This window comes from Vollenhovia emeryi, unplaced genomic scaffold (assembly GCF_000949405.1).
Source record: "Vollenhovia emeryi isolate VEMERY1.0 unplaced genomic scaffold, V.emery_V1.0 DF939143.1, whole genome shotgun sequence".
Classification (NCBI taxonomy): Eukaryota; Metazoa; Arthropoda; class Insecta; order Hymenoptera; family Formicidae; genus Vollenhovia; species Vollenhovia emeryi.
Genome location: NW_011967223.1, coordinates 1,017,906 through 1,031,581, shown reverse-complemented (window position 1 = coordinate 1,031,581; position 13,676 = coordinate 1,017,906). Strand labels below are relative to the sequence as shown.

Genomic DNA, 13,676 nt, shown 5'->3' with positions numbered 1-13,676 from the left:
CCATGTGTGCGCATTGTCTCGAACGGAGAGATCGAGGGAGGGAGGGAGGGAGGGAGGGAGGGAAGGAAGGACGGACGGACGGACGTGTCCTCTCGTTTCTCTCTTGTGCCGCATTCATTTTTTTTAATAGACGCTGTGCCGCGAAGAACTTCCGGTCTATCGGTGCGGATCGTTTTACTCCGATTCGTAAGTACGGACCAAGTGTAGAAGGCTGTCGCGTATACAGGGCGTTTCAAACGTCTCGGTACGTCTCGCGAACCGAAACTTGAAACGTGAAACAAAAAACTGAGCCTGACGGCGGGAGGAGAACGTGCTCCGGTGTCTCGAATGCGACTTCTGCCGACGCGCTCGTTCCACTAATCGAGAATTCACAAAGCTTTACGCAACGCGCTGTAAAAAATTTCTCACGACCCGCCGCGGAGCGGAGCCAAGCGAGCGCGGCCCGATAGCCGCGAGAGGGGAAAAGGGCGATGCGGTATACTTGCAGATAAAGCTAAACACATAATAATGCGTGACGAGATAAGGAAGGTTGCACCGACAGGTTATGTCGAGCGAGCGTCGTTAGCGTTTTTTCCAAAGTACGTTTCCAGTCGCTCTCCCCGCGCGTATCGCGTGAAAAGAAAAATTTTCCTATCGCCTCCTGCCCCCCTCGCGGCGACGCTGCGAAACGGCCGATCTCCTCCTGAAGGGGGGCGCCGGTACCCTCGACGGGCCGCCGCGGGATTAGATCGCCGATACGTCGCGCCGAATATCTCTCTGATCGGCGCCATTTGTCGCGATCGGAAACGGCGAGCGTGACACGGCGCACGGGCGAAAAGGAGCGCGCTCGCTTGGATCGTGATCGAAGGGCTGCGTTTGGGGCTCACCGCGTTCCGGATAGTCCGTGGGTCCGCGCAGGGGCCGCCACTCCTCCTCCTCGTCGACGGCGCCGGTCGTGCCCCATCCCGCTGTGCCCGCGCACTCGCGCTCGTACGTGTCGCCGATCCCCGCCTCCTCCATCCCGACAGAACGTTTAATCCCGAAAAATAGGCCCTTGTCTCACTTCCGACCGGCCACACTCGGACGTAGCGGCCATGCGTGCACGCGACGCGGGAAGCGGCAGTACTGCCAACTTAATCGCCGTCGCCGCGCTCTTAAGGCATATCGCAACACGCGCATCGCCCTGCCGAAAGCGGTGTAGACCCCTCCATTCCGGATAATGTCGCCCTACTACGAAATTCCGACTATGTCCGTCATTAGGAGGCAGCGCGCGCGCCGATTTCGATCGGCCGATCGTCGCGGCGGATGCTGGACCGGCTGGACCGACGACAGAATCACCGGTCGAGCCGAATTTTTCGCGAAACGGAGCTACGGAGCGTCCCGGAGCGTCGTTGAACGTTATTTCCTACGAGCGCGTTTCCGTTCACGCATCTCTCCTTTTTTTTATTGGCCGCAGACGGCAATATTCGATCCGCTTTAAGCTTCGCTCCGAAAAGGCGCGACGTATTATTTATTGGGAGCGGACGAGAGCGGTAATAATTAATAGCCAATAAACTACTCGCTCTAAAACTGCCGTCTCCTCCCCCCCCCCTCTCTCTCTCTCTCTCTCCTTTCCACGGGAAGTTGTCCCACGACTCCGGTATTAGCCGGAGCATCGAACGTGTCAGACGTTCCCTGAAATAAAGTAGCCAATAAATTAATGAGACCGGAAGTGTAAGAGCAGAGTGGCGGCCGGACACTTGGCTCACTCGCCTCAAACGAGATTAGTCGGCTGCGATCGCGAGCGATCGCGCGTTTAAGGTTATCGCCGACACACGTAACGTCAGGTCTGCCGGGCCTGTTCTACGATACGTCGTAATGTCGCTGTCGGATGTCGAGACGTAGCCGATGGTCCAATGAGAAAGTTCATCTTTTGAAAAGAAATATTCTTGTTGGACCACCGGCTGTGTCGCTGTCGGATGTCGGGACGTATTGTATAACAGGCCTAATGCTGGGTCTACAATGAGAGTCGCAGTCGTAAGAATAATCGACTGCGATTGGTCAATTCCGTCAGGCACATAAAAATTGACCAATCATAGTCGATTATTCTTACGACTGCGACTCTGCGACTCTCATTGCAGATCCAGCATAAGTGGAGGCCCCGATCTTCCTTGTCGAACGGACCGAGTTGAAATTGAATCGATTAAAAAGGAGGGATATATGCGACGCAGTAATATATTTAGTCAAAAACGAAAGAACTTTTATAAGTAGAGGCAGGTCCCCTATTATGAGACAGAATCCTAATATGGGATAGCAGGGTTTCTGTTAAATTAATAGGCATCATCTGTTCATTTCAATTACACTGATATTGTTCATACAATATCACCCTTTCCGTGTACAACGTCAAAATTTCTTTCGCGAGCCAGATAAAACCTTCCGGGATTCGGTCCGCTGGCCCTTGGTTGACGATCCCTAACGTATTGTGCTAATCGGCACGCGTATTCGCCTGGAAAATACGCGAATGGCGCGAATGGCGGGGAACCTTACTGTGACCGCGTGACCGGAGTGTTGAAAAACTAGTACGACGATTTTTCGACATTTTGGGCCGAAGGGAATTTCGAGTAATCGCACGATTCCAAGAAACGACTTAATCCCGTAATTTAGATAACACTTGCATTTGTATCCACGTCGATTATGCCGCGCAGAAATCGTCAGTTTGTTCACTTTGCATTATTCGCGATTACGTTGTTCGTAACGGAGAATCTGCCTTCAATTATTATTATTGTTACCGGGTATCTTTTTATCAGGTGAGATTATCCACGATTTTTCACCACGATAATCTCTCTCTTTTGCGAAAATACATGGAATAGGCGATTCGCACGACGTAAATAGCAGTCACGAATAAACGCGAGGGGAAAAAAGGAGCGATAAACGTGTAATGACTTTATGCAATAATGTCGATATTTATAAGTCAAAGTAATTATAGGTGAGCGTGCTGCGTATGCCGCGAATCCGTCTACAAATTTGAATTTGATCGAACTTGTAGAACGCTTAATTAGTTGCTCCTCGTGCGAACGTTAATAAGTCATAAGTAAAAAGCTCATTAATGTTATATCGAGATTTTAGCGTTTTTATCGTGTCAATGTAAGAGATAAAAGCTACAATCGTTCTTTATTTCGCAGGTAGTCACATTCTGCTCGAGAAATTACGAAAGTATAAGCCAAAAATTGCAGTATTCAACGGCAAACTCATATACGAAGTATTCTCGGGAAAGAAAGAATTTGGCTTTGGAAGACAGCCCAACCTCGTCGACGGCACCAACACGGTAAGACAGCTGCTACATTGTTACTCCGTTCTTTCGCACTAATATCTCGGGCAACGCAAATTCGGGAAGGAAAAGTTTTCTTCGTTTGGAAGAAATTTGGAAAAATTCGAGCTCCGACGAATCCTCATGATACTCGTTTACTGTGTTGCCTGGAACATTGGAACGAAATAATTTCAATGAGTTCGGTGATGATATAGATTTAACATTATCTAACGAAAATTAACCATCATTTTTGCGCTGGCTTGGCCATACGGTGTCAAGATCCGAGAGTTAAACGAAGTTATTGTAAACGTTTAAAATCGACAGTTGCTGATAGCAGAGGGAAACCTGAGAGCGGCCACGCCGGCGTTTTACTTGATACCGTTTCAAGGGGCTGTTTTGCGCGCCTTTACGCCCATTTTTACTTTTGGAACTATTTTGCTATGCCTCTTCTGGCACTGCCGATAAAGTCACCACTTTGTGCGTGTCCATGCTACGCCTATTTTTCAGGATTGCGCTGTGAAATTCAAAATTACATTAACATAAATTATCTGCGTGATATTTACATCAACTTTCTCATGTAGACAATGTAAATTTGATAAATTAGATGTCAAAATGCATAGCACGGACATGCGCAAAGTGGAAATTTTATCGGCAGAGTTCGAAAGTGCGTAATGAAGTAGTTCCAAAAGTAAAAATGGGCGCAAAACAATCTCCCGAAACGGTATCAAGTAGAACGCCGGCGTGGCCGCTCTCAGGTTTCTCCGTGCTCATAAACATAAGAACAATAGACTGTGCGTTTGGCTAAAAAGCTGTACAAACTTTAGAAAGAGACCACGTGCTATGAATCACCAATCTTCCTGAGTTTATCTAGTTTAAACAAAGATGAGACCAAGAAGACTAGAGACCCGAGGCCTTATTCTCGCAAAATATCGCACGCGATATTTTTCGAGAATGAGGCCCCAGGAGAGTAAACTCCTGCCTAAATGAGTGGTGAGGGTATGCCGAAATATGGTTGCATTTCCGGGGCGCTGTTCGCAATATGGTCGACGGCCAATTCAAGAACTACGCACGTTAGCCATTCTAGTCTTCTTGGATGAGACAACTGATCAACATCGGCTATTTTCTTCTAAAGTTGTACATTTCCCAACGTAGGAGAGGAAACGCGCAGTCTATTCTTATCAAGTATACGTAGTTTGCCTAGGTAAAATTCTCACTTGTGATGTTGCGTTGCAGTATATGTGGGTTATGCCCTCGAGCAGCGCGAGGTGTGCTCAACTACCACGTGCTGCCGACAAGGTGCCATATTACGCTGCCCTGAAAAAGTTCCGCGACTACCTGAACGGTACGATCACGCACTTGGACGAGTCGGACATCGTGTTCGCCGATTCCAAGCTCAAGAAGAAGGAACACGACCCGCTCGAGGACAAGAAGCCGGTGTTCGACGATTTGCCCGACGGTGAGAGCCGAATCACGGAGATCAACGGCATGGGGATTAAGCAGGAGTCGGGCGTGATACCGGGCAAGAAGAAACGCGGCAGACCGAAGAAGATAAAGAATCCGGAGGACCAGCCGCCGCCGGATCCCGAGAAGCTGGACGCGAACGGCGAGGTGATCAAGAAGCGCCGCGGCCGCCCGAAAAAGATACACCAGCAACAAAAGCAGTTGGAGCGGGAGACCCGCGAGAGAGAGCAGCAACAGCAGCAACAGCATCAAGTGATGGGTCACTTGAACGACGGCTACGGTAACGTGAATTGCTTCTCACCGCCGCTGATGTCGCCGCCGAAGACGTTCCCGCACATGGCGCCGTACGCGCAGCCGCCGATGAACGACGGATTCTTCGGTCAGGGCATGAACGACAATAGCCCGTACAATATGAGCGCGAAGCAGAGCCCAGTGCATCTGCAGCACTACAGCCAGAGCCCCAAGTCCATGTCGCTGTCGTTTCACTCGGACCTATCGTCGGAGATCAATACCGCGATCTCGTCGGAGAACAATCTCGAGCCGTCGCCCTTGACGTCGCCCAGCGTCGAGCATCCGGACTTCGAGCCGCCTACCAGCATGTCGCAGCAGAACATGGGCAACGACCATCGTCAGTACAATCCGGCCGGAGGGCCCGATCCGACGGGTCACCACAGCAGTCCCGGCACGCCGTCCCACAACAGCTACGCCTACCTGGGCTACCACGAGCAGCCGCCGGACACGCATAATCCGCATCCGCATCAGACGACACCGACGCCTCTCAGCCAGTCCGCCGAGGAGCACTCGCATCATTCGCATCCGACGCCGCCGCATCCGCACACGCCCACCCACACGTCCATGTCGCCGCACCACCCGCACGAGCAGTACGGCAACAAGAGGATCTCCGTCCCCGGAGCCCCGGACATGTCGACTAAGAGCCTGAGCGACCTGGAGTCACTCGTTGACCAGATCCCGAGCATAGCCGACGGCGGCAGTCAGCGTCTGCAGCACTCGCATCCGGGTGTACCGGGCGACGATACCCTAGCGGATAAGATGGAGGCCCACCATCAGTCTTACATGTCCGGTTTCGCCGGCATACCGGCTGGACCAACCGGGATGACCAATTACAGTCCACCGTTGCCGCCGGGTGGCGGGATCTATCCCTCCTCGCTGCACCACTCGCCCACTGACGCGGGCTACGGAGGTCTCTACGGCATGAACAGTCGTCATCATCAGGAGTCTCAGCAGCAGCAACAGCAGCAGCAACATCAGCAGCAGCAACAGCAGCAGCAGCACAGCAAGTCCTACACGGTGGAGAATCTCGCATCCAGCAACTACACCCCCAGCATGAACCACGGCCACGGCAACTCCTATCCCAACATCTTACCCGGCCACTACCCGGTGCCGATGGCCTCGGCCAACGGCTATCTCTTCGGTGGCCTCGACACCAGCCTGATGCCGCGTAGCTACGGGATCGGCGGGATGAGCGGCATGAGTAGCGTGCACGCAAGCGCCACCCTCAGCCACCCGATGGCGGCCAACCCGTACCCGCCGTACAACGGCTCGTACTCGAGCTCGTTCGACGCTTACCCGGCGCCACCGACGGGCATACACGCGCCCAGCGCCAATTACCCCAGCTACGTCGGCACGGCTGGCGCGGCGCCCAGCACCACCACCACGCCGCCGTCCTACCTCGCATCGCCGCACCACAGACCGCCGGTCGACCTCTCCTACGACGGTGTATGATAATCGATGTGAGACACCGTTTGCCACCACCGACCCACTACCAGCCCCTCATAATCCTCTCTCTCTCTCTCTCCTCTCTCTCTCTTTCTCTCTCTTCATCCCGTCCTCTCCTCCGCCTGTGCCGATCGCCTCCTGTGCGCGCGCGCGAGCGACGCGCGTATCCGCCGCGTTTATCTTTTCTACGTATTTTTACACGCGTCTTTCGAGACACGGCTCTCAACGTGTCGGGGTCGCACCGTCGCGCGTCGTCCCCCCCTTGCCCTCTCCCCCCCAAAAATCGTCGTTCCCTCATTCTTGTCACTCTCCCTTTTTAAATCCCCCTCCCCGCGGGTCACCTCGCGAGATGCTGCTTGCAATCTGCGCGCGAATCTCTCGCTCCTCGTCGATCCATCCGCCGCTCAATACTCCATTTCCTCTTTTTCTCTCTCTCTCTCTCTCTGTGTCCCAGTCTCCTTTGCTCAAGCCGGTTCTACGTACAAAGCACCTCAGAATTGGCGGAAAATGGATATATATACATACATATATATATATACAGTTTTCTCCTCGTCGAAAACATCGAGATTCCGATAGCAATAATGAACTATTATCCGAATTTAGCATTAGATATGCTGTTAATTTCAGATGCATATATATTAAGAATCTGAGGCTCAGTTCCTAAAGAAAAACATTGAATTGAAATTGAGATTTAAAAAGTTGTCGGCTGAATACGCAACGCGTCTATATTGCGTCAATTTTGGGGCACCCTACGCAATTGTTCCAACATCCCCCCCCCGTTCCCCTCCCCACCCTCACCCGCCGCTCTCACCCTCTGTGCATCCTGCTTCTGCTTCGTCGCCGCGCCTCTCTCACACTCTATTTTTTTTATCACGCTCTCGATATGTGATTACGCCGTGAGTAATTACGGGCGCGCGGCTCGGGAACGGGAAAGCCGCTACGTGAAACGCGACTGTGGCGCGCACGCAACGAGAAACGTAAAGCCACGGGGTAAAATCAGGCTCGCCGATCGCGTTCTGTATCCGATCCGATCGCTAAAATACACTTTACACGGGCACGCATTCCGATAACCATAACGATAAATGACCTTAATGCCGAACAGATCGCGATTACGAATTCGGCCGACGTAGCCGAGGTCGGCCAGACGTGTGATTGCGCTATCCTTTTTTCCTACGTCGATCAGGAGAAATCGATCGCATTGCTCGTTACACCTGCGAGCCTCACCACCGAAACCACGTTTACTTCGAAGGGCGTTCGAGATTGCAAGTGGGGTATAGAGAGCGTATCCTATGCCAGTTTGCAATTGCAAATTGTTATCTTCGAAAGTCAATAGGAACTTTGACGTCGCGACGCAGCTGTAAAGTAAAGCACGAAGTCTGCAAACTTACCGACTAACGAAACGGATATAATTTCGATAAGTTAACATTCTCGATGCAATTTATTTATTTGTCGATCAACTTATTTTATTAAAGTTGGCCATTTTCTTGTGCAATTGATGTTCGAGTCAATATCTTTTTCAATATCTGAAAATGATATTATTATTACCATATGTATAATATATATGTATAATATATATGTGCGTATAATATTATATGATATATACTATTATACATAATGATATTTTCACGGGATAAATTAATATAATATTATTGAAACAATGGAAACGAAAGTGCAATATATTGAGTTATCTCATGAGGACTGCGGTTTTTTTAGACATCGTTAAATAAAACAAAAAATTTTGTATTTATTTATTCGAGTTCAGTGGATGTTCTAGAAGGAGATTGTGAAATTTTGAGATATACATGTATACATTTACTATTACATGTGCTGATAATATGTATTTATACACATTATTATACAATTTCTTTCCATTTTAATCTTGAATTTTCAATTCACTGACGGTAAAAATTAAAATCTCGATTTTGAACCGAGAAATAAATCAAGTTTCCTTTTGTACCGCATCATGGGATACAGTAAGATTTGTTTGACGAAAATAATATTCTTTAGTAGACTCGATCGAAATTTATATCCGTTTCGCTTCGGTACAGATACACTACGATTGTATGTACAATTGTATCAGCAATTTACTTATCGTGTTTATGTATCGCAATGCGTCTTATACCGTTGTTAGCCTGTTGTATTGTTATCATTACTATGTTGCGTATTTTAAGTGACGAGGGCTACGTTTTGAATCCCGACGCATTTTTATGTCATCGGAATCACTGTTTTAACGCTGACCCAAGAAGTCGTTGATTTTCTTCGTTTTACATGGCGTCATATGTAACATTACTACATAGAAGCAATATTTATATAACTTGTCACATATTTGAATTTCGACGCAAGAACGATGGAAAAATTCCTCTTGACAAAGAAAAAGAAATCCACCACGTGATTTATCTTTTATAAAGTTGTAACTGAGGAGACACGCGTCTCCTCGACGAGCAATTTTTCTCATTTCGACCGTGCACCGAGCCGAGCTTGATCGATTTCCAGTTTAGCTCGGTTGTGCCATAACGAGGCATCGTTGCCGATACAGTAAATTAGTCTAACAATAATCATAAAGAGAGACGATAGAGAAGGAACATGAAAAAGTGTTAACCTTTCGGAAACACGAGGCCCGGTTGTGAAATTACATTTTTACGTGTCCACGGACGAGTTTCTATACGGATCCATGCTCGTCGTCATCTTGTAGCACAGATTAAGAACGCGATCAGCGATCAATCGACTATATAAAGGTATCTTTGCGCTCGGAGCATCAGTCTGTTTTGAATCGCGCCTTTGTTCGCGCGATATGATGTTTCTCAGCCCGAATAATAAAAAAAGATACGCTAGCACCTGTTTCACTTGTTCCTTTTCTTGCCGCGCACACAGAGCGCTTGTAGGTAAAATAATTTCCCAGTTTTCACTTTTGATCGTTCCGTTATTCCAGCGGATATTACATTTCCTCGTCGCGCTCTAACGAGAGATGAGCGCGGGGAACATCGCCGAGTCGCGAGTCGCGCGTCGCCCTCGCGCTCGCCACGCTTGTGCGTTACATGAGCTTTTTTAACAGAGTAAATATTAATCGTTATCGTCATTGTATCGTTAAGGTTTACTGCACATAGCAAGGAGAAGATCAAGCCCGATTGCGTCGGTGCGATCTTCAAATCGTGGCACGGCCATTTTCATCAACGTTGATCAAATTTGACCATAGTTTAATCTTCACCCGCGCAAGCGGACATTTCTATTCCTCGAACGCGCGACGCTCGGAAAGAAAGTAATAATGTTATATAAAAGTATCGCGCGCGATTAAAAAAATATTTTGCATTCGTTTCCTCCTTGTACGATCAGGCGTAGAGAAGACGTCAATTGAATTTGTAGACGTGACTCGAACGGTGTATGTTAATTCAAGTGCCGTTCGCCGTTTCCTATTGATATTTCGAGGCTCCAGGATTGCTGTTCTGCGTTAAAAATTCCAAATTTCGAGGTACATCTGTATGCGACGTTCGACTCTCTCGTCGTCCAGAAGCGGGGACTAACTTATTTATCTCCTTCTCGAGAAAACCGGGACTAGAAGGAGACAGAAAATCGATTAAACTAAGGTTGATGTTAATCGATGTTAATAGAACCGGCCTTGCAACGCGCGCGGGACGGGAATTCGCCGACGATCGACTGAATTATAACTTGATGAACCTTGGGGGTAAAGAGAGATCGCCCGCGCGACCGGATGCCGAGCTTACTTTAAACGTAAGGAGATGCAAGCCCTAACGCGAGAAGGCAGAAGAAGGAAAGGGACTATATATATTCGTGTGTACTTTGTTTATCACACCGCGCCATCCACTTTCGTACCTCGCGCCCGCAACAGCCATCGCCGTTTTTCTCGTTGCAACTCTATTATTTATCGTTACGACTCTCGATATCGCTATGGAGTTACATACGTTACTGTCGTTATTAACATAAACGCGTTACGTTGTCTCGTTAATTATATTCTGTTATGCGTTTCGCATTTTGCCGAAAGTCACTATATATTAATACACATTATATGAAAATGGACTCACATACAGAAACAAAGAAACAGACAGACACACACACGCACACATACACGAGATACGCAACTTACATGCAGTCGTAATAGGTATTATAGCTGGCATTAATCGGCATCCTCCTTTGTCGCTGACCGACGCTGTAAAGTGACGCATCTGGCATGATTATAAATATATATACAGATATAAATATATAAATATATAAATATATATATAGATATTATATAAATATAAACTATAAATATTATATATTGACTATATGTAAGGATAAGCGAGCAACATTTATCTCGGGTGAAATCACCTAGGATGTGTCGAGACATTTAAGATGATGCACAGGGTATAGATGAGAATCGTTGATATAATAACTGATGTCTATATTATAGATGTTTCTTTCGTTCCATCATCGGCCTCAAACACACACATACACACTTACACGATATTAAACACACACGTGTACACACACACACACACACACACACACACACATAGAGCCACGCATCAGACGGACACGATCGCGAGTCACGAGTACATACGATCGAAGTTTATTGTAGTAGATGTTTTTCAGAAATCCAATCCGATTCCGGGCGGCGGCTAAGAATAATAGATGTCATCGGTGTGTTAGTCGCGCAACAACGTTCATCGATTTCGCAAATCGAAAAGATGAGGATTATATACACATAACTCTCTGGCCGGTCGGGTGCGACTGGCGCATCCACCATCGCACTACTAATTAAATTGATTCTTCGATTAATCAAATTAACTGATTGTAAATTGATCGCTATATTAAGGACTTTACTATTAAGTATAAATATATATTATACAGATATATAAAAGTGTGGATTCGCTGTTGAACGTGTCGAATAAACAAAGCAAAAAAGAAAAAAAGAACAAAATCCGAGGAGTTAAGTAAGCGAGTAAGAGAGCTTGGGCCGGGGGAGTCCGCCGGCCTCCGACATATTTTTTAATCGCTTCGAACCTCTATTATTCTACCTTACTAATTAAACGTAATGGTGTATCTACGTGTGCGTTCGAACGATCGGCCGATCCGTATCGCGGATCCGCGCCTCTGTCGATGCCGCCCGTCGTCGTCGATCGGGTCGCGATCGCTCGGGCAGTCGAGATGTGTTCTGTATCGAATTAACGAATGTACTTCTCGAATATTCATCGCTCCTACGAAAAATATCGCGGGATAAGGGATGGGTGACGGATCGCTCGTCGAGATGGACGATATAGCTTGAAAAAAGAAGAAAAGAAAAAGCAACCATTTCTCTCTCTCACAAACACACTCTCTCCTCTCTCTCTCTCTCTCCTCTCTCTCTCTTTCCTTGCTCCTTTGCCGCCCGATCCTAACGAAGCCCACGCAGATCTCCAACGGACGTTAATATTGGGTGCTCAGTGGATACCCGAGTATCCCGCAATATGTAAATCTGTATGTCTCTGCTCGTACTACTACGATATTTTATGTGAAAAATGAATTGTTACAAAATACATTACTGATATAACACCGAAAGTGAGTGGCAATTCTTTACCCGAAGGAGGCTGCTTTCTCGGACGACAAGCGCGCAAGTCGTATCTCTATCCCTCGGTGTAATGTACGGCCCTTTTTATGACGGAACTGTTGCGCGAAAAAGCGTAATGATGATTAACGACGCTGCGGGATATTCGGCGCTCTAAATACTTGATCAGCGAATATCTGCGTGAAGGCCGATGGTTTTTTTTCTTATGAAAAGGACATTTCCGAATTTACGTACGTGTGTTGTACATGTGTGATCAAGAAGAAGAGTCTTGACCCTGCCGGAAATAATTCTACAAAGTTCTACAAAACTGTAAAATATAACTGCCAGAGTCTAAGAAGTTCTACGTAAATTTAAAAAGTGTTACACAAAAATCAACATGACAACGCTAGAATTGGAGCGCTCTTCTTAATTTCTGTAATATTCTACAAGTAAGCAGATGTTTTAATTCTTTGGGATTTTGTTGTTTCTCAAATTTTTAAAGCTAGTAAAGTTTTGTACCAATTTTTAATTGTACATTTTCGTGAAATACCGCTTGCAATAATTTCTTGATTTGAGAACATTGTAATTTGTGGTACAGTTTCGTAGATATTTTTCCAAGAAATCAATGTTTCAACGAAGATATAAACATTTTTACAAACTTCGATTTCAAGTCAATCTTTGTAGTTATTTATAGAAATTTTTTCCGCTAGGGAAGTCTTAAGAGTCGCCCGAGTGGAGAATCTTTTTTATAAGCAAAATCGTTTTGCGAGGCCAATTATGAGCTGATAAGGGGACGAAGTGCATTCATCATGAAAGGATATAAATTCTCAAACTGCTGGGCATGTGAGTTGCATCTTAAGTAAAAGTTAAACAAGAAAACGGCATCAAGTTACGGTGACGATTATCATTTCGCGAGGCTGGCATGGCGACGTCGTCTCGAATCACACGATAATAATTATATAATATTAGATTTATATTGGAAGTGCATTGGCCAATATTTAACAATGTAATAAGAATATTGGTCTAACATTGATGCAATATTAAACCAGTATTTCTAAATAGACACATTGGCTAAGAGAAGGCCATCTTCCAATATTGGACCAATATTGGGAATACTAGATTTATTGTACATTAATTTCTCAATATTGCGGCAATATATTGTGCCACCAGGGTCAATTCGAGAGTCCTGAGTCGCTGCGTCCCGTCTACACGTTTTTTAAGATGGCGCTTCAATTATGTCTTTCAAGCGCAGCCTTTACTTCAATATACTTTAATTAAGTCTCCGTCGCTTAATTTACTTAATAAATGCATGCCCAGCGAGAAATGACTCGTCGATCGACGCCGAAACGATTTCGAATCGACATCGACGGCGTTTCGACGAATCATTTCTCACTGGGATAAAATTGCTGCGATTCTGGATCTCTACAACAAGCGTGTTACAAAGCGGGAGAGGATTTCATGCGCGTCACAGAGTTCTTTCTGCTAATTTGAAATCATTTCGCAGATATCTTTCCCTTGCGAGAGCGAGAATGACTGGCAAAAATTGGAAGGCAGTAGTCAGTACAGGCGAACGAGCAACGGATTTTACAACGCCATCTCTTGACGCGCGCGGCAAACGAAGGATCCGTTGGACCGACAGATCGACACTGTGGCGCCATCCGACGGGCGCCACCCGAAACACCTCGAATCGGAAAG

The 13,676-nt window shown here is 46.8% G+C and overlaps 2 protein-coding genes across 2 annotated transcripts in view; one reads left to right on the top strand and one right to left on the bottom strand.

Moving 5' to 3' along the window:
* LOC105566647 overlaps positions 1-1,276 on the bottom strand; it is a 131,820-nt gene extending 130,544 nt beyond the window's left edge. The window contains exon 1 of the mRNA XM_012020818.1: positions 867-1,276. Within this exon, the coding sequence (XP_011876208.1) occupies positions 867-999 (133 nt within the window). The 5' untranslated portion in view covers positions 1,000-1,276. The remainder of the gene's footprint in view (positions 1-866) is intronic.
* The window catches only part of LOC105566649 (probable serine/threonine-protein kinase yakA), a 115,952-nt gene extending 108,713 nt beyond the window's left edge, over positions 1-7,239 (top strand). The window contains exons 8-9 of the mRNA XM_012020820.1: positions 3,141-3,283; positions 4,499-7,239. Coding sequence (XP_011876210.1) covers positions 3,141-3,283; positions 4,499-6,469 — 2,114 coding nt within the window. The 3' untranslated portion in view covers positions 6,470-7,239. The remainder of the gene's footprint in view (positions 1-3,140; positions 3,284-4,498) is intronic.
* Positions 7,240-13,676: the final 6,437 nt, after the last annotated feature.